The sequence below is a fragment of the Thalia democratica genome, chromosome 7, assembly GCF_965202585.1.
Source record: "Thalia democratica chromosome 7, ktThaDemo2.hap1.1, whole genome shotgun sequence".
NCBI lineage: Eukaryota > Metazoa > Chordata > Thaliacea > Salpida > Salpidae > Thalia > Thalia democratica.
This window is the reverse complement of record NC_139171.1, coordinates 16,147,011-16,169,258: the sequence shown is the minus strand read 5'-3', so window position 1 is coordinate 16,169,258 and position 22,248 is coordinate 16,147,011. Positions and strand designations below refer to the sequence as shown.

Sequence of the window (22,248 nt, the reverse complement as noted above, 5' to 3'; positions counted from 1 at the left end):
TCCCGTTTTCACTAGCTTCGCTACAACTAAAAATGTTATTCAGCTTACATCAGAATATGCAGTGAGCGAGTATTGATTTAACGGTATATTATCAAAACCCACCCACGTTCAAAATCATCCTGATTTTTTTTAATACTTTTTTTTTGAATTTTCTTTTCAATTTCACTGTTACCCCTAAACCTTGATAGGTAAGCGGTTCTTCAATTTGACTGGGTGGATTTTGAACGTGTACCAATTTAATGGACAGTTTTGTAAAAAAATAACGTGTACAGTTTTGGCGTCAAGACAATGCTGACATGAGTACAAACAAAGTCGTGTAAGTTGACTTTAACAGCAAGTTAATTTTATTACTGTTCAGCCAATTGATACAACTTTACTGGTATTTTTAATATTTCTCAAGTTGGATTTTAAATTTACTCGGGTAAAGGCGAGATATAATAGCAGTAATAACTTATTATTAATCTTCGTTTGCATAAATCATTCAACAAATTATAGCGTTCGAGTTAGATCGTACTAGTGAATTTATTCTACTGTTTAAAGTTGGGCTGCTGGTACAAAATGGGAGGTTTTTTGAAATGAAGAGAATTCTTTTAACTAGTTTTGTCGATGAAACAGATCACAACAAGCTGTGAATTAGTTATTACGATTTATTATCTACAGCAGGGTTTGCAAAAGTTGGCAATATTGTCCTCTTAGGAGGGTCGATTTTGGCTACCAAGCAGAAGTAACTAGTTGAGGGTCAAAGTTTTTAGGTTATCAACTGATATAGGGGCAAATGTGAAAATGAATATGAAAAACCCCAAGTTTAAGCAATTATTAAAGCAAATATTAGATTACTATAATATACCAATACAACAAATATTTTCTACATAATTTATTACGACAAATCAGGTGTGCAATAGAAACTATTGTTTTCATCAACATTGATGTATCTTCCAGGCTAAGTTGTTTAAATAAATATATTTTATAAAAAAATTCAATAAATAAAAAGATAAACTAAAGTAGAAAAACTGACATCGAAAAAAACTTGATCATGGTTGAGAGAAACTGCCTCAATCAAAACGGCGCAATTTATATAGATAACCGCATAAAAAGAGCTTATAAATCGCCGCAACAAGTACAACGTCAAAACGGATTATGACGTCACACGGTTATATTTTGATGACGCGCATGGTGTTGGTGAACCCGCTGCCCGGCTGCCACCCAGTGACGACCACGACGAACTGATCGGCCTTCATGAACTTGCGCTCCCTTCCGATCTCGATGGCGAAGTTGACCCTGGCGTCTACATCGTCGCTCCACGGTGCCACCACTCCTTTCTGTGTGTTTGTAAGTAGTATTGTTGAAAGTTATACAATTGGCTATTTTGCCTTGTTTTGTAAAAAGTTAATACTTAAATAAAAACCAATTAATTATTCCTAATTTCAAAAACATTCACTAAACCTGGGAACTTAAATTACGTAACAATAACATACTTTACACTTAAGTTGTTAACGCATAGCAATATAATCAAAATCACTTGTTGCAAAGCTTGTTATTGCTATCTGATACTTAGTATCGTTAATATTTAATGAAGTGTTTAATAAAAGATGTTCAAACATACGCCAAAATATAAATATACAGTAATATTGTGGTGTGAATTATGAAAAATGTTAAACGATTTATTCTGATACCACATTCCTCCAACCGAGCGTTGACACTTTTTAATTTCTTTCTATTTAATAACTCAGTTGGTTTTGTACAATCATTCCAAGATAAAAACTATCGCTTAAATCAAATTTTAGGTGCCAAAATAATAATTATGTGTTTAAAAATATTTTTTCACAATGAACAGTCTTAAGCGTTAATGTTAAAATGTTATGTATATTTACAGATAAACTACAGTTTCAAATAATTCATCATAAGCAGTGAAAAAATTGCTTACATATTTTTTAATTTTTACCTTTTTCCAAAAAATTTAAAAATTTAAGAAGCTTTTAAACTAAAAGTTCAAAATTTTTTATAAATATTGAAAATGAATTATTTTATTTTACTTACGTAAAAACCCCATTATTAAAAATAATATTATTAATCTTAAATTCGTTTATACTTTATGATTTGGGTTTGAAAAACAATTGTATTTCACTACCACTCTTATCCACTTAATAACCTAGTTAGTACTTTTTAGAGGCGTTTTTTGAGTAACTTTTAGAAAATTTTGGACATTTTTCTGGGTTTCCAAAGGTTTTTTTGAATTTTTTTCCAGGTTTTCTAAATTTTTTCAGGCTTTTACAAGTCAAGTTATTTAGTCTATTTATAGTATAAAATTAAAATGTCTTCAATAACTATCAACATTGAAAAGATACCGTAAAGCTACTTTGAATGTGTCTTTAATGAAAACCATCAACAATTTGGCCATTGGTTTTTGAGAAATTTCTTCCAGGTTTTATGGTCTACTTTTATTTTAAACGTTTTATGGTCTACTTTTAATTTAAAAATCGTTCAAAATTCAAGGTTTTACAAAACTTCCCAATTTCCAGGTTTTTTCAGCCTAAACTGTCAAATTTCAGGTTTAGTGGCCACCCTCAAAAATGATACAAAGTTTTTTTATCTTTGTGATAGATTTTCGTATCTAATCGAATTTTGTTACTTAACATGTGAAAATAGTTAAAGTTTACAGGTTTTCCAGGTTTTTTCCTCTAAGCTTCTCAAACTCTCGTTTTTTTTTTGCCCAAATTGTCAAATTCCAGGTTATTGGTTCAATATCAGCAACATCTATATAAATTATGAAATTTATGCAAAATGACAGTAACTTAATGACTAGACAAGCATTAAATGAATAAATTCAATGAAAATAGAGAAATTCCACACATAAGATTTTTACACGAGCTTTAAAACTTGAATTCTCAAGCGGTCACACGTTAAGCAAAATTTTACCTCATAGATTGGGTAATACTTTTCAAGATCTGCCAACTATAAACAATAGGTAGTTAATTTTATTAGTTGTAATAAAACTACAAAAAACTGTGGCAATTAGATAATCTTGATTTACGTACCTTAAATACATTAAATTAAAAAATTTTAACTAATTAAATCTAAATATTTAAATACTAAGATCAAAAACTTGTTCTGATTTTTTATTATTTTTTACAGATTGCATCAAACACAAACAAATTACTAAGATATGTTATAAGTTGTGATTAAAATTAAAACTAATAACAAACAAACAAACTAACATCGTATACGCATGGGAAAATTCCCCTGTAAAGATGAAGCTGCCTGGCGGTCTGTTCGAACCTGGTGACTGCGAAAATTGGTGCTCTTGGTTTGTAAGACGAAATAAGCTGGGCTGAAAACCCGCTCCTTGTTAGTACCACTATGGCGGCTGTTCAAAAATTATTTTAATTTATTTTATTGATTCTTTACTTATAATTTAACTGTAAGTCGTTTCTTATGAGTACTACTACTCCGGCTGTTGAGAATATTATTGATATGTATATATTACTCACTACCATCATTATTTATTTGTATGTGTACAACAAATTATACTACATGTTTGGTAAAAAACAAGGTTAATAATTTGTTGACATTTTAAAATGTTGTTGTCAACTAACTAGCATTGCACATGAACGAAGAACCAACAACTACTGATACTGAAAGCATAGGTTAATTAGGTTAATAAGCATATTAGGTTAATTTTAAATATTATTTATATTCTTGATGTCAACTAACTAGCATTGCACATGAACGAGGCTTCGACGACTGCAGACGCGAGTGCTTCAGTTGAATTTTGTGCCAAACCCCTGTATTCGTGAAGCTCCTCGAACAACTGGTTCAAATATAAATATTATTAAAATGTATGAGTTAAAAACATTACGTTTAATTATGGTAGTCAATAGGTTTTTTTTATCTTCATAAGCGAGTTTCGGCTTTCAACATTTAAGTAATATGAAAAATAAAAATTACCAACAAAAAATTTGAATACTGTTATATTTTACCTAAAATTTTGGGCAGACCTATTTATGTATCAAAAATTTGATCTTTGATAACTTAAAAATATTTAACTAGATTTAAAATAAACAAACTTTTCTGTGCATGACGGCTGCTTCTGCTTCTCTTGAAATTCTGTGTTGCATTTGTACGCATTCGAGTGGGTATTTTCCTGTTTAAATAAAATAAAATACTTCAAGAAATTAATAAAGTATAAAACAAGTAAATTGTTAAATTTGCTAACGTTTAAGTGGAACTTTTCCTGATAAAAATAATAAATATTAAATAAATATAATACCAAGTTAAATATAGTAAACTTTGCACGCATTCGAGTGGATATTTTCCTGTATTGATAATAAAAATTAATAATAAACATTTTTTGTTAAAAATAACAAAAATATAATCAAGTATTAATTATTGTAGAACTAATCTATTTTTACAATAAGAAAACTTAGAAATGAATTGCTGCATTAAGATATAGAACATATAACAACATTTGCACACATCAATGCTAACATAAAAAAGCATTAATTCCTGTTAAAATTACTGAAAAACTTTAATATTAATAAACTAAGATAAAAACTAATTACTACACTTACTTCCCATAAGGTCTATTATGATAACTTTTATTACGTTTAAATTGTTTTTAACTTATACGAGTTATTTTACACTATTTTTAATTTTATAAAGTTTTTTATAACAGTTTTTAATTTGTTAAAAAGCAAACAACTGTCAAAAAAAACCTATAAAATCTTGATATTTCTGAGCAAAGCAAGCTACTAACTGTTTTTAAACATTATATAATCAACCACACCAATTAACTATTATATAATTTAATCAAATAACTTGGCAGAAGTTGTACAGTTTAAAGGGTAAGCATTTTTATAAAGGACAATTGAGCTAAGTATACATCGCATTGTAACTAATATAAAATTCTATAACAGAATAATATGTATAATTATAAAATTAAAATTAATAAGTCTTTACAAAAACACTTATAAAAACTAGTTAAAACTAAATTCTCACTTCAATACAAACATTATAAATATTTCAGTTTATCATGTAATACATTGCTGGCTAAGCTAATACAATAGTAAGCAAGTTGCAGTTTTACGTTCAAGGACATTTAGTCAAACATTAAAAAATTTAAATTAATCTAAAACGACTGTCGTTATATTGCTAGAGGCTATATTTTACAAATTAATAATCTGAATTACAAACACTTCACAATGTCAATACTCATGAAAGGATGCATTTGTTAGCTAACTAAATTGCATGTAATTTTAACCACTATATATACCCATGGGACTGTGATGTGTTAGTTAAAACTTGACTCTTGCCTTTGAGCAAACAGAACATTAATAATATATTTTTTTAATTCACACACAGATTTTATGAGTCAAGTGTTAATCGTGAAAAACAGTTTGCGATATAAAACAAGTCAGACGAAAAATTATATAAAATATTTAATGTTTTATAACAAATATTAATATTAATGTTTCATCACTAAATTTAAAGTTTCGACAAATTAGAGATCATTTAACAATTAGAAAAAACTAAGTTTTACAAAAAATATTTCTTTGTGACTACATTATGTGCCTTAAGGAAATAATCAATTTAAATAGATACAACCCAATTCTCACTCACAGCATGTATACACTACAAAAACACTTATGAACGGATGCAAATATCAAACACTCAATGAAGCTGCATGTGTCACACTATCACGCTTTCTGCACGCTTTGTGCTACAAGCTGAGTTGCGCTACAGTTAACTTTTCGTCGCGCCACACACATTCGTGACGTCATAAAGCAACTTGTACAAGTTCGCTGTATGCAAATTACATCAAATTAATTGATATAAACCCATTGCGTTTTACTAATCAATAGTCTGTGCGTCAGTACAAATTATTTTCGGTATAAAACAAAATTTAAGCAATTAAAAAAAATCAGTTTTAAATGGTAGCATCATATATCTTTTTTAAAACCTTAAATCCTATAATAGAAAATAAAAATATAATTTAATATATATTTTTACCTATGTATTTGACATTAAAAAACTTTAAGTTTGAAAAATGAATATGAACCAAAACGTGTAATGTTTTTTTCTGATGGAAATAATACAAGGTGGAAAACATTATGTTTTATTTTATCTTAAATCAAAATACTAAATATTTTTTTAAATAGAATAAAATTATTACTTCAAAGATTTTAAAATGTGTTAATTAAATTTATATTTTACAACTAAGTAAATAGTGTCTTTTTATACCTTAATGAGATTTTAATGACACCTTTAAAGATTTCCACTATAATTGCAGTACACTTTAAATTCATTAAAAAATATATATTGCTTTTCACAATGACTTCTTTTTAATGAACCAGCTTAAAATCTTAAAAATCTTTAGTATCCATTATACCAATCTGGTATTTTTTTATATGGTGGTCAAATTACATTACTTTAGACTTGAAAAAGCTTTAATTTGTGGGGACATTTTGACACTTTAAAAATTATTCAAAAAAAGTTTTTTAATATTGTAAAATTGTTGCATAATACTTTAATACGACAGTATCAAAATAGTGTATGGTTTGAACAACATGACACAACATTTAAAAACATGAGACTCATGTGGCTATTTCTCCTTTGCTTAGATAGATCATCCTACACTTAGAAGAAAACTAATTCACACCAAACTAAATTAATAATCTTTAACAGTCTCACTGCTCAATCTACAAAGAAAACTACGTGCGTGCACAAAGTTCAGTTACTACTTTTAGCGGCTATCAATCAAAAAGCTATCTGAACAATTTAAACAAAAAACCACCAACCTTTAGCGGTTTCCCCGCTCAACATGACGCAGTCGGCACCGTCCAAGACAGCGTTGGCAACATCGCTCGCTTCTGCGCGGGTGGGTCTCGGCTTGGTCACCATGGATTCCAGCATCTGGGTGGCGCAGATGACGGGCTTGCCCTTCAAGTTGCACTTTGCTGACAGCATCTTCTGCGCTATGAACACCTGTGTAGTTGAATTTGAAAATGATGGATTAAAAACCTATTGAAATTATTCTATCTTACATTAAGACTTGTTATGTTAACTTAACAAGGGTTTATTAACCAGCTTTATAGGGCATACCATAAAAAATTGTTTTGTTTATATAGATTGTCATCTTTGATTACATACAAACTAAAGATAACTATAAACGTTTCAACAAAAAAAAATCAAATAACAAAACACCAACTTTTTCAGCAGGGATTTCAATACCCATATCTCCCCTGGCAACCATGATACCGTCTGAAGCTTCGATGATTTCATCAATTCTGGTTACACCCTCGTGATTCTCAATCTTTGAAATGATCTGTTTCGAAAAACATGTGTTTATAAATTATAACTATACATAAGATAATATTGAAACACGTTTAAAATTAACCCGCGATCAAAATCCACACGCGTTCAAAATCCACCTAATTGGATAGATTTTGAACGCGGGTGGATTTTGATAGTATACCATAATGTAAGTATCAATGCGAGTAATGCTAGTGATTCTTGATCTTTGAAATGATCTGTTTGAAATATATTATTAAAATAATATAATTTGATATGGTATGTTCCAGAACTTTATGAATTGTATAATAATAATAATACTAGTCACACTCCTGTGGTTCTCTATTTGGATGCTTATGGATAATTACTGAATTTGCAACTGATTAAGTAAATTATTATGCACTTTCATCAAACTAATGTTACTTATTAGTAACAATATGGTAAATATCATGGCCTATTTTAAAAAATTTAACTATTTTATACTACTATTGGCAGTTTTTTTAATAACTTTAGTTATATTACAAAAATAAATAGGTGAGATATTACCATAAATTGTTTAATTTTGTTTTTTAACTCTTTCTCTAAAAAAACTTATCAAGTTTAAAGGTAGTTATAACTTTTTTTTAAATAAACAAATACAAACCTTGATATCCTTTCCTTTTTCGCCGAGGACAGCCCTGACTGCGTGGACGTCTTCAGCTTTTCTGATGAACGAGGCGAAAACCATGTCAACATTCTGCTCAACTCCGAACAGCAAGTCGGCTCTGTTTGAATTGTTATTTGATAACGTCAGAAAATACATGTTTGTACATAAAACGATGTAACATAACATTTTATCAGTTGAATAAACATTAATACATGAGTTTAGAATACACCAGCTCTGTTTGAATGTTGCTTAAATTGTTATAAAAAAAAAAAAAAAAAAAAACGGAATCAGTTTGAAAATTTACAAGCAAGAAGATTTTATAAATTTATACATGTATTTTAGCAAAATAAACATACTACAAATGTTTTCATTTAATCATAAGTATACTAAATTGTTACGGGAACACTTGACTAGTTTGGCTTAAATTCAACAAGAATTGAAAAGCTCTTTAAAAATAGAATTAATAATTTTAAATCAAAAAAAATGAACCTAAAATAGACCACCTTACATTTTATAGCTTAGTGCTTAAATAGTTTTACAATAGATACTTTTATCACATCAATGATAATTATTGTATAGCTCTACAACTAAGCATATACAGGGTTGCCATAGATCAAGCTATAAGTCTGACTTTCCCTGACTCTAATTCTCATAAAAACCAATTCAAAAAAACACAACCAAAGACTTCAAAGATTATAATTTGTCCCAGAAATTCAACTTGACCCTTAAAAAAATATTCAATGCAAAGGCAAATTTGTTTAAGAATAACTTTATCAAAATGCAGTTTTAGTAATGATAAACTTTATTTTCAAGATATATTTATATTAAATTTTTAGTATTTTTTCAAAAACTCTCATTTTTTTTCTAACTTTTGTCGTTTTTTATTGTTTTTTTTTGGTGGCTACAATGATTATACAATTTTCAAAAATAACAAACTTGTCTTTTTCAGAAACAGCGGGCAAATCAACAGCGATTCCTGGCAGATTTACACCCTTTCTGCTTCCCAGCATGCCTCCGTTTTCAATTTCGCACACGCAAGAATTGTCTCCTTTTGACAGGACTTTCAGTGAAATAAGACCATCATCAACAAAGATCTGATGAAAATTTAATATTAGTTTATATTAAAAAACAATTATGTTTAAAAAAACATCTTTACAAAAGTAGGATGTAAGACAATCACTTATAAGGTTAATACAGCATCATTTTATGATTTATTAAAAAACTGGTGTTCACTTAATCAAAACTATATAAATTACTTACAAAGGTCTTTACAAAAGTATTTCTTAGGATTAAAGTTTAAAATATAATTTCATTTGATTAAAATTTATCTTATTAGTCTTAATTATCTTACAAACACCTATTGAAAACTTGGGTAGCTCAACGAAGTATTACACACATATTACATTCTTTACAGTTACAACTCTTCAAACATGATTCATCACCAACCCTGTTTCCAACGTTGACAACTTTGAGAAGGTTCATGTAATCGACGTATATCTTGTCTTTGGTGCCTGACTCCTTGTCGCTGTGGTCGAGCGACAAAGTGATCTTCTCACCCGTAACAAGCTGAACTTCAGCGCTTCCGCCTCCTTTGAGAAGTCCAGTTCTGACCTCTGGTCCTGTTGAAAGTTAGTTTGTTTAAAATGTGCACCACTATAAAAATGTGAGAATTCGGTTTCTATCTTAAGTTGAATAATAGTTTTCTTTGAAGTGAAAGTTTTGTTCATAGTTGATAATTTCTAAAACAATTAATAATATTTAAAACAGATGGCTACACTTATGCTAAATTCAGGGTTGTCACAGAAAGAGCTGAAAAAAAATTACTGAATTTTCCCGACTGTTTTAAATCAAATTCTTAACTGAAACAAAAATAAACAAAATTTCTACCACATAGTAAATACTTAATAAGATCAAAAAACCTCAATTTATTCTAAAAGTCTAGTTAAACCCTAAAAAAGAGGAGTTGCAAAAGAAAACATTTTAGAAATCAAATCAGTAAAATCCTGTTTTCCAGTGATGATAGACTATCTTAATAAGAGCATGGTTATATCAAATTGCCTTTTTTCAAAAACCCCTATTTTTTAAGACTTTTTTGACTTTGTGGCAACCCTGTACATTGTTTTACTTGAAAGTATAAACAATAAATTTGTAATCTTCACACTACTTTAAGACTGGTCAAAATCATAAATTCTTTTGAGCTCTAAAATATTGTTTACAAAATTTGACTAAGTCAAACAAACCTCTGATTTACAAAATAGAATTGTAGCAGTAACATAATCTTATCAATTGTTTCTTTAAATACAATAAGTTTATTTTATGAATATCATGTTTTGATAAGACAAAATTCGTTCTTATTTCCTTAATATTGCTTCCAAACACTAACCTTTGGTGTCCAGGGCAATCCCAATTGGTCTGTAGAACTTGGGGTCTTTCTTGAAACTCTGCTCGGCAGTTCTGACGTTGGCAATAGTTTGAGCATGGTACTCGTGGTTTCCGTGGGAGAAATTCATTCTGGCAATGTTCATGCCACTCTTGATCATCTCCTTCAACATATCAACTTCGCGTGATACTGGTCCTGTATTAGTAATGATATGAGTGAAACATTGCGTATTCATAAAGCTGTTCAATCAAGAATATTTTTTTAAGCTTAATAAGTAAATTAGATAAACAATTTTGAATAAAAAAAAATTAATACAGATAACATTAAAATACTAATAATCTAACAAAAACTATGGATTAATGTTTTAGCTAGATAAACTCTCTAGATAAACAATTTTAAATTAATTTGTAGTACAGTTTAACATTTGAAAATAATCAACTAACAGACCAATAAAGCAGATGATTGACGTTGCCCTGAAGTACAACAAGGTACAAAATTTACATGTAAATAAACAAGCAAACAAAACTGTTAATATTTTATAATAATCAACAAACAAACCGATGGTGCATATGATCGATGTTGCTCTGCAGTACATGGGTTCCTCATCAATTGAGAGTGAAGCGCAGTGCACCAGAGAGTTCTTGCCGGCTCCCACACCCTTCTTGTTGCCATGGGTCTGAGCTTGATAAAAAGCATCGTGTTGTTGATTAGTTTCAGATGGCATTATTACAATATGTTATCAACTTCAAAATATTTGTAACTTAGAATACATATTTTGTGTACAAGGTTTATGACAATTTTTATTAGATAAAATGTTTTAAGATGGCATTATTGTAATATCATTAAAATTTTTAAGTGTGACCTTAAAGCTTTAAATACAAATTTAGTATATAATGTTTGCAAATATTTGTTTAATTTCAAAGTTTTTAGATAACAGTCTAGAAACATTATCAAATTTTTAATACTTAAAACAATGCATTTGTATTATTTTTGACATAAAAAATATTTTGCTAATGAAAGTGATTTGTGACAATTTTAATCGATTTTACATGTTTTTAAGATTAAAATGCTTACTTAAAAATGCTTTTTTTTAGTAAAAAAGGTTAAAAAGATTTTATGCAGATTTAACATATAATAATTAACAATTACTTAAACTAAGTTTAACTTTTATGGTTAATGATAGATACCAGAAACTGTTGAATTGAATATTATCTAAACACTTGGTAACATTTATTATAAAATTGTATTTTACGTTCATAAAAATTTACTATAATACCTAACTCATTCAGTTGTAAACTTGCAAATTAAGTTTGTAAAAATAGTTTTTAAGCTCTTCAAAAACATATGATATTCAGGAACTATCTCAAGCAAACAAAATCAACAAAGATTGAAAAACTATCAATATATGAGATAGTTATTTTTCTTTCTTTAGAAATCTTAATTAGAAACCACAAAATTACCCTATTATTTATAAGCTTTAATTCTGATAGTAATGTTTATTGAATAAAATTAATTTTAGACCATCCCATTATTTTAGAAGTTCATCTTATCAAATTTATAAATTATGTTTTAGCTTTCAGACACTTTTCACTACTAGAAAAGCTAAAAGTAACTTTTGAGGAATAAAATTAAATTAATTATGTTCATTTAGTAAGGAAAAAAATTCTATTTCACTATAGCCTCATATTCAATTTCCAACTTATTTCTTTAAATTTTAACAGTGAGCCCTTAATTAGTATTTAGACCATAGTATAACAGAAAGTTTTTAGATTTAAAAAAAATGTTAATTTTTGAAAATTTAAAATATTTGTAAAAGCGGCTATAATTTTTTTTTTCACTAACTGTCAATATTTTGCACAATTTGGCCTTAATTCGGTTTTTTTATGAATTATGAACTCCAACTCATAAAATAAATAAAATCGTAAAATAACTCTATTAAGGCCAAATTGTGCAAAACATTGACAGTTAGTAAAAAATAATTATAGCTGTTTATACACATATTATTAAGAAGATTTTTTTACTCAAAATCATAAAATAAAAATAAAATATAAAAAAACCCAATTTTTTCTAAGGGGCCCCACTCAAAAAAAACAAACCCCAATCCAGTGAACTTTTTTTTAGTTAAAGACAAAGGACTGTTCTCTAGAATAAAAAAAGATTTGATTAGCTATTAAGATAAGGAAAATAATTAGATCAAAAATTTGGACATTTAAAAAAAAAAAAATTCAAGTAAACTCCACACAAGTACAAAAAAAGTATAAAAATAAACCAAACTGCTAATACACTACAAAAAAGTTTAATAATTTAATCCTTAAAACAAGAGGCAGTGTTGATTATTGTAAAAAATTGGAATACCCCCTTAGTTAAACTTTTTGAACTGAAACCTAATCAACAAAAACTATCGATACACAGGTAAATTACATTACTTATATTTATTATATATACTTTAACATTTAGCTTTATGAAACATATGTACTAGTATTTTTAAATCGTATTTTTCTAATAAACTATTTAAAAGCCCTTCAAGTGGGCTCTGTAGAAGTTGTTCAAGTTTAAATAATCACTTCATTTTATATTATATATTATATATATTTGTTTTTATCTAAAAATCATTAGGTGCAACAAATATCTATTAGCTTTAAATTAAAGATTAAGGACAGGAGGGTCACTTGATTTTTACAAGTTCACCTTGTTTTTGTAGAGTTTTATCTCAGCTATCAGACATTTTTAACCACATCACAAAATTCAAAGTAATTTTTGAGATATAAGCAATCAAAGTTGGTGACCTCCATAGGTTCTACTGGAAGTTTATTAAAATCCATCTTATCCTTCTTAAAATTTTTACAGAAAGTCCATTACTAAGTTTTAAATAGATATTATGCAGAAAGTTTTTTAACTTTGAAAAATAAAACCACTTATTATTATTAGTTTTAACTTAAATTTTTTGTTTTTTAATATTTTGAAAATTTCAACATTAAAATTCTTTAAAACTATTTAAGGAACATTTCCTGAGGTTTCAGGTCCCTAGCTCAAAAAATGAAGAAGATAGATTTTTAGTAAATTTTAAATTTCCAAAATAAAAATTACCCCAAAGAATTTGCTGTCTTTAGATTTGTATTAAAAACTTTTACACAAATTATAATATCTCTAAAACTAAACAGTTTATTATATTCTATAAAAACTGGTTTGCACTTTAACCTTTCATAAAAGAGCTAATGTTATTTAAAAAAATATTTAACCTCCTTTTCCCTTAATAAACTTTAAAATTAATCAAATTATGGTAAAAAATGTTAGACCCTTTATTGGATTCTGTTAAAAATTTAAATGAATACAACATGGTTAACACTCTTTAAATAAAAAAGCTAGCCTGAGTTACATCAAGGTAGCCTTAGTTTGTTGGAGCTTTAAAGATGATTGAAAAATGGAAATAAAATACTTTTAATCAAGCTTAAATATATTTAAATTTTATTAAAACTAAAGATCAAAGTCAAAATAACTAACTAAATTTAGAATAAATGTCCAAATTAGTCTGATATTTATAATAATGAAACTAGCTTAAGTTATGCTGAGTGTGTGAATGTCAACACCTAACTGAAATTTTAATATTGACTAACCCTTAAAAAAATTAGTTGTTTTCAACTTAGTATATAATATTAATGCTGTTTGATTAGAAGTTTTACAATTTTTCATCTCAGACTTTAAGTTATTAATTTTAAATGATTTGTCTCATAATTATAAATAAACACTTATACCAAAAAATATAAATTAATAAACAAATGTCTTGTCATCAACAAATTTGAATAATTGCTACTTAATTCTAAATCAACTCACTAAAAAGTTTTGAACACAGATAAGGTTGCCATTGCTTTGAAATCAATTGAGTAGCTATTTCAAACAAAAACTTTCTTTTACTAACAAAAAACAAACTTTTGCCTTTTTTAAACATAAAAATCACTTGGTGGTAATTGGTGACATTAAATTAATAATTTTATCATTTAACAAAATTTAATCTTTTTAGCACTATTATGATGTAATCATTTTATAAATTGTATAAAAAAGTATTAAATTAAAAAAAACTGTTCTATAAGCATTCATTTATTATTATAATATTTATAGTTTGTTTTTTCTAAAACTAACACTAATAAATGATGTTCTACAACCAATTATGAATAAATTACTTATAATAAGGCAATTACTAACTTGATGGAATTGTTACTCTAGCTTCTTTATCTTTTGTGATTATTGCTGACATGTTTATATATTCTAATTAACTTTCACTATTTAAACAAAATAACTTTTATGGCATAACTACTTATTTATACATACTATAGTACACTTAATTATATCTTAATTTTTATACAAGTCACTTCTTAAATTCTAAACTTAAAGTAGTTTATTTGTTTTCATTGATGTCTGGTAACTTGGGAGACATTTTTCTTGCATATGCGCTGTGTAAATCATGGTCAGACGAGTAAATGTTGTGGGAAGAAGCTGAAGTCCCCTCTCTGGTCAAAGGTGGAAGGTCATCATCAGATTCACTAGAAATCTGTGATGTTTTCTCCATCAAGCTGTTGTCGGGCACTGCCAATGGGGACACTTTCATGGTTTTTTTGTTAGCAATTATCTCCTCATTTACATTTATATTAAACACTGAATCTTGTGAGTGGTCAAGAGTTGAGCCCAGTGACTCTGGATCGATGCTTTTGGCTTCATTTTTCAGAGTGTTGACTTGTTTTGGGAATATCATGCCCTTGATGTTGTTTTTATCAATTTTTTTATTTTTTGTAGAGTAATCAACAGTGGTTCCTGAAACTACACTTTCCAATGGGTCTCTTTTTTCTATCACAACAACTGGATCAGTCTGTGTGGATGTTTGACCAACTGAAACTGGTTCTTTGTTGGTTGACTGTTCAGAATCATCTTTAGAATCTTTAGACTTTCTAAACAATTGTTTTACTGGATTGGTGAGTGTTTTGGAAAGCTTTCTACCAAACTTACTAGATGTTCTAGAAATTTGTGAAACAGTAGAACTAACTACTGAACTGGTTTCATGATTTTTGCTGCTTGTGCTTGTTTTTTTGCTCTTAATTTTTTTATTATCCATTTTGTACAATTTATTCTGCTGCTTGTTTACACAATAAATACTATCATTTCAAAACAAAATACTTCACAAACTTTTAAATTATCTAATAATACAATAACATACTAAACATCAAAGATTCTGAAAAACAAAATGTTTACTGAATATCTACTTACAATAAAGTGATAACTTTTTACATAAAAGTCTTTTATAACATTTTTTAGTTTTTTATTAGAATTACCTTATACTTCAAAAATAATCAAAGATAATAACATAAAACTAAGTGACTAGCTAATAATCTTTAACTAAAAACAAATCTTAACTTATATAAAACTGGATACTAAACACATACTTATCATGACAAAAAAACATACTATATCATGTATTCAATAAACAAAAGTATTCAGTTTAAATCAAATATTTTGCTTTTTTCCTTTTATTAAAAACAACTCCATAAAATTACTTCAAAAGTTAATAAAAACTGCAGCTAAAACTTTTCTTAAAATATTTATAGAAAATATCATTAAATAAACTTATTGGAGATAAGCTTGACTATATTTAATATTATTAAATAAAATGATCAGGTTAAATTAGAAAAATTATTCAAAAAGAGAGTGATAAATTTCATAACACTTAACTTAACTTGCCATAACAGCAAAAAATTAAGATTTTCAATTAATATTTAAAAAACTTTGTAAATCTTTATATTTAATATTCATAATACAGTAACAAACGAAAATTACTTTTAATTTATTTAATATTTTTAGATAAATAATAAATAGAAAATCTTTTAACTTATCAAACACAAAATGCTTACCTTAACATTAACTAAAAATAATTTTTTAAACAAGTTATTCAATTTAAAGGTTATGGCATAATTGCTACTCTTGAAAGCAAAAAAAGTCAGCTCTGAATACCTATAAGTGTCAAAACATTAACAAACTAACTAACTAAAAACATTATTTAAAAAAATTAAATCATAAAATCCAGCCTGAGTTGGCTTAAGTTTTTCAAACCAGTTAAAACTTGCAAGAGTTAACCCTGTTATTATTTTATTTAACTGTAAAAATTTACCTAAAATTTTAAATATCTTTTGTGCATGTGTCAACTATTGGGTTTTAAACTTGCAACTTTTCAAAGCTATTTTTGGGATGCCTCTGCCATCACGGCAACACATATACAAACATTTTTCATGTCCAACACTTTTAGTTATTTCAGTTTATCATATACTTACCTTACTTAAAGAATATGTTATCATCAGAATTAATTATAAATTAATTGTAAGTTATGGACATTACAAAACATGTACAGAACTTGACACTTAAGCTTTATAATTTAAGCATTCAAATTTAAACATAATCATAAAATGAAGGTTTGAAGACAGAAGTTTAACAAAATTTCATTTGATTCAGGAACTCACAATTTGCAAATAATTAGTGCTCATCAACAGCTAATTATATAAACAACTTAAATGATGTTTGCTCATAATAAATATTTTTAATGTCAATCGCTAATTGTAGCAATTAATTTAGAAATTTTAGTATATTACATAAGATGTCTTATTTGTTTGTTTGTTCAAGTGTTTATATATTGGAAACAAACTCATACTAAGAGAAAATAGGCTGCCTTCATTTTCTCCATTTTGAAAACTTTAAGCAAGGTCATACTTTAGCTAAAAGCCATTTTAGAAAAAGTAAAGTGAGTTGTTGGCAAAAAATGTTACATAATGTCTAACTTAGGCAAATCGCAGCAGTGCTATTTTCTAAGGTGCTCAACAAAAGTCGGTAAAAATATAACTTTATAAATTTCATAACGAAAAACACTAAAACATACGATTTAATATAAACTAGTAAATATTTTTATATTAGTTTTTTTGTACAACGTATCATAAACTTAAATATTTTTGAGAACTAGTTGAAAGTTTTTTTCAAAACTTCAGAATCAGATTATTGTTTATTTATATGTCAAGTATTTAAGTGGATGAAATAACTAAGACAATTTTGTCCTGGACAAGACGTTAAAAGGTATCTGTTGTGTGTAGCTCGATAATCGAAAGTTTATTTTTTACACCAATCATTGGACCGAATAATTTTAGTGCCTATTTTTTGTCCAATAAACAGTATTATATGTTCAGTAAATCACTAGATACTGGCCCAGTACTACTGGAAAGGCAACCAGACTTGGTAGTAAGCAACTGTGTTTAGTGTTGTAAACCCCCCCCCCCCCGATTATTTTAATATAAATTAAATGTTATATCGGTGATGTTGTTTACACTAAACATAATGCTTTCTACCAAGTTTGCTAGACACAAACATGTATTTACAATGTTTTATCAAAAATTTAATATATTATTTGTCTATTAAGAGTTTGAGAAACTTGTATTTCTATTAACTATTTTTCAATGTGTAAAACAATTTTTTTCTTAGCGTTAACTTGAAGCTTTCTATTTTATAGTTTTATTAAACTCTAAAAAGGTAAAATTTAAAAACCTAGCATCAAATACTTAAATTAAAAACTTTCAAACCTTAATTTATATACTTTTTGGTATTTTTTTTTTTTATTTATGAGAAAAGTTTGCTAAAGTTTTTTTTCTGCTTAAAAAATATAGTAAAACAAATATTAACTTAAAAATAGGAACATGTACTACTGTTTATTTACATTAAGATTTTATAATTTGCCAAGTCCGAGTTGCCATTATAGCAAAAACACAGTTGCTATTATAGTGATAAACATATCGCGCTTTAAATCGAGCTTTTAGTTTCAAGTGAAATAAACATGCGTTTATTCACACTAATTTTTTTTATTTTTATCATTCCTAGACAGCATTGACGTTATAATTGTTGTAAATCAATCTCAAATGGGGTCGGCTGCAAAATTAAAGCGCTTCTGACCGGTTAATGTTATTTAACTTATTTGAATTTTTTAGTTTTAAGTTATAGAATTTATTTTCCGGTTTATTTATTTTTAATTTAGTAAAGGTGGGTGAGTGAGGGATAAGCGTAAAGATTTGTTTCATATGCTGCTGTATCATAATTTGACCTTATTTCCATGATGTTATTAATAAAAAAATTACAAAACCTCACAAGTGCAGCTGACCTTGTTTAATGTATTGAGTGAATTTTTTATAGTTTTTTTTTTATTTAATCAAATAATACGATTTTCCGTTGAAAGCAAGAACATTTAGTTTTTATATACTATATACTTAAAAATAATAGTAGGTCGGTGAGAATATGATGCTTTAAAGTTTTATTAAAGTGATTTATAGATAAATACGCATATAGATAAACAAAATAAATTAAGTTAATAGGTTTTCTCTATTTAATATCATTTAAATGCCTTCGTTCAAAAAAAGTCTTTTTTACAAAAGTGGCATCTTGGGCGAATTGACGCCGTGCAAAAATATCCCTATTATACAATTTTCAATTTAAAAATACTTAGTAGTTAAAAAGGAGTTTTGCTTTCTAAGGGACTATCTAAAGAAAGTTTTGGACTATTAACTCTTTAACTTTTATATTTTTAAAATATAAATAAAATATTTTTTTTAATGTAACTAAAACTAAGGATAAGTTGATAAACTACTTATATTTTCGATATTATTATAATTTATCACATAGCTACTACTTAGTATAACTTTCTATTTTAAAGGCTAAAACTTTATTTATTTTCGAAAACTTTTAAAACTAACCTAATTTACTTATGTTCTTTTTAATTTTAAATCTTTTAATATGAAAAAACGTTTTTATAATCGTTTTAATGCTTTTCTAAAACTTGAAAAATTAACAACTTGTGCTAATAACTAAGTTTTTTTTTATTTTTGTGCTTAAAATAATGTGTTTAAACTACGACATTGTATGGTTTTTGTTTTACTGAATTTTAACTAAAAACCAAAGTTTAATTGCTTTTATTAATGCTGAATAAAAAGTAAATTAAGTTTTTTAGTTCTTTAAAACTATAGTTTCTAAATAGTGATAAATACTTTATACAAGCTGCTTATGTTATAAATTTTAAATAAAAGTATTAAAAACTGATATATAACTTTATTAAGTTATAAAGCACATTTTTTAAGAACATATTTTAATATAAAATTAAAACAAATTCTTAAATAAAATTCTAATACATAGATACAACATGAATACACTGTAAGTTTTTGTATAAAGGTTATGTACAAAACAAGTAACACAACTTGTTATGTTATCTTATAAAAGTTATTTTATTTAATACAAAATCGATTTAATTGTTGTTTTTGATATAACAAAACAAAACTAACTATGTTTCGAAGGAGAATTTGAATATGGAGGTCCAAATCCATATGTAAAAGTTTCATTTGAGGCAAATTTTTCTCCATTTCCCGTCTTAATATCCATTTTTACTGAAAACTTACTATAAATTCTGTGCGCTAATGGTAAGCTGTTGAACACAAAAATAATGAACGAAGCGTAAAATCGACAAAATAATCTTGTTGAATTATTGATTTACAGAAAATAAGAGTCTAGCTGATAAGCGCTTTTTACGAACTACGCTTATCTCTAGTGTAACATCACATTTGATTAATAATTGTTTTTAAGCTTTTAAAATTTAATACTTTTTAAAATATCTTATATTTCTTCAATAGTCATGTGTTCAGAGATAAATTCAAACATGAGTCAGCAAGTAGTAGCTGGTTAAAGATGGTTATTTATAGCATTTTTTTGCTTTTAACACAACAAGTTTTTAAAATTTTTTAAAATAAAACAACTCTTGAGTAAACTTTTTTTTTTTGACGTTTAAGTTTTCAAACTTTGAATAAGAAGTATAAAAAAAATACAGGTCTAAGGGATACAGGTAACAGAGCTAAAACTTAATAGTGTTATTAAAAAAATAATTACTACTCCAATTAATTAATATCTTCTCTGTAACTGCAAATTGAAGACTTACTAAACTAAACCAAAATTTTTATAAGCTGAAACATCGAAAAAGTATGACAAAGCATAGAAATAAAGAGAAATGTGTGATTATTTTAATTAATAATTCATGACAGTAACCTTACACTTGAACTGTTTTATTTGTTATAGTCATATCTTTGTGCTAAAAACAAACAAAAAATTTTTCTCGACTTAATTTGCTTTTTTTTTTTGAATTTTCAGAAAAACACTGATTATCATTTTAAATTGTTTTCTGTAATTTTTTTTTGTTTAAAGTATATCTACAAGAATTTAATATTTAAATCTTCTTCAGAAGCATTTAAAAGTTGAAACCTCTGAAGTTAATAAAAAGTTTTAAAAATAAGTGTCTAGTCACGTTATCAAATAAATGTCTAGTCATGCTATTAAAAATAATTGAACAAAAACCAGCAAAAAATAATTGAACTGATTATTAAATTGTTTTACTAATAAACAGATAAAAAATCTATCAAACCTAGTTTGTTTAAACTTTTTTAAATGCTTTAAACTAAAAATTTAACTATCTGTTCATTAAAAAATGTATAAACATATCCAAATAATTTTTTTACGCTAAATACTTTCAAACAGTGTTACTATAAAAAAAAAACATTATTGCTCAACTAGCTAAAATTCCAAGTAAGTTAATGTTAAACTTACAAAATAAACTCGAAAATAATTTATCGCATAACTTTTACCAAAATGTTTGCTCAAAAAATGTTAAATGTAAACAAAACTTGACCTTCCTTTAAACAAATAAAAATAAAGCAAACAGTTTAGAAAGTTTACTGAAAGTTCGCTATAAACTGACACAGAGTTTAATGAAGTATTTAAACGTCAATTTAACTTCAACATGTTTTAAAACAGAATGTTTCAATTTTCAAGTGGTACTTATGTCTCTTCCTACAGCTATTTATATTATTAGCTAAACTTGCATTCAAATTTTGTTCAAAGCTCTAAAATCTTGTTAATAAAGATGATTATGAATAACTTAAACTAAAATTTATAACATACTTAGTTGAACTATTGCTCTTAAAGTTTTTTATAGGTATTCTAATTATATGTTTTACTAACAAAAGAAAACTTTTAACTTGAAAAAAACTGATAGCTTCATTAGATAAAATACTATATGTTCATTATATACTACTATTTGTTGTTATTTTAATTTCAAATTAAAATAATACTCGAGTATAAATTGTTAAAACACTTCTACACAACCATTACTTATTTATCAACCAGAATCTTTTAAATATGACATTAAAATCAACATAAATTTGAAAGCACCTCATATAGTTGAGAAAATTTTTTAAATTAATGGTTCAACTGTACATAAGTAAATTTAAAACATAGCTAAAAACTAAACTTAGAAATAATTTGAATAGTAATTTTAGCTGTTGGAAGAATTATCTTGCATAATAATCAATAAATTTCAGTACTAGTGTTTCTTAAATTTTACTTTCAAGGTAAATTTACAGTTACAAACAGTATTAAAAATTTTCTACCGACTTTAGATTAAAAAATAGTACCAACATTAATACTTTGTTTTATGCTTACAATAAAATTGGATTAAGTGAACAAATTCGATTGTAATAGTTTTCTTGGTAGAAGCTACGAATCTAAAAAAAAATGATGATTTTTATATTTATATTGCTAAAAATAATGTCTGATTATGTTTTGAATAACAATTTTTAGTTTAAGTACAAATTTCATAGTATGTAAAAACAATGCCAAAAAGCCACTGACATCTTTTAAACATAAAAATTAAAATTTTATCTTGAAAATAAACTTTGTTTACTTTGTTATTATAAATTAGCTAAACATATCAAACGTTTAACGAGTTTAGAGATAATTAATATTTTCTTTGTGATTTATCTTATTTTTTATTAATTTGTAGCGAGATTAAAAATGATAAGTTTTATAATTTAAAAAAGTTTTTTTT

At 26.5% G+C, this 22,248-nt stretch overlaps 1 protein-coding gene across 4 annotated transcripts; it reads right to left on the bottom strand.

Annotated features, from left to right (window-relative positions):
* Positions 1 to 865: 865 nt before the first annotated feature.
* On the bottom strand, positions 866 to 19,796 carry LOC145840222 (pyruvate kinase PKM-like). Of its 4 annotated transcripts, none has more exons than XM_082947395.1 (13): positions 19,661 to 19,796; positions 10,872 to 10,994; positions 10,317 to 10,508; positions 9,380 to 9,552; positions 8,870 to 9,027; positions 7,931 to 8,051; positions 7,205 to 7,321; positions 6,795 to 6,981; positions 4,065 to 4,141; positions 3,712 to 3,808; positions 3,216 to 3,364; positions 2,917 to 2,952; positions 866 to 1,319 (listed from the first exon to the last, which is right to left on the bottom strand). In XM_082947395.1, exons 1-13 carry the CDS (start codon positions 19,755 to 19,757, stop codon positions 1,152 to 1,154), a joined length of 1,695 nt encoding a protein of 564 aa, XP_082803521.1. In that variant the 5' UTR covers positions 19,758 to 19,796; the 3' UTR covers positions 866 to 1,151. The 4 variants fall into 4 exon arrangements, with proteins under 4 accessions (XP_082803521.1, XP_082803523.1, XP_082803522.1 ...); XM_082947397.1 differs by lacking the exon at positions 19,661 to 19,796 and adding an exon at positions 14,514 to 14,592; XM_082947396.1 differs by lacking the exon at positions 2,917 to 2,952.
* Between the last annotated feature and the right edge of the window lie 2,452 nt (positions 19,797 to 22,248).

Excerpts from the sequence above, each read along its gene's own strand:
- LOC145840222 (XM_082947395.1), bottom strand. The coding sequence starts at position 19,757 with ATGGATATTAAGACGGGAAATGGAGAAAAATTTGCCTCAAATGAAACT. Across the intron at positions 10,995-19,660 it reads AAATTCTCCTTCGAAACATA|CTCAGACCCATGGCAACAAG; the intron begins GTTAGTTTTGTT and ends CTTTTTATCAAG. Across the intron at positions 10,509-10,871 it reads ATCGATCATATGCACCATCG|GACCAGTATCACGCGAAGTT; the intron begins GTTTGTTTGTTG and ends TTACTAATACAG.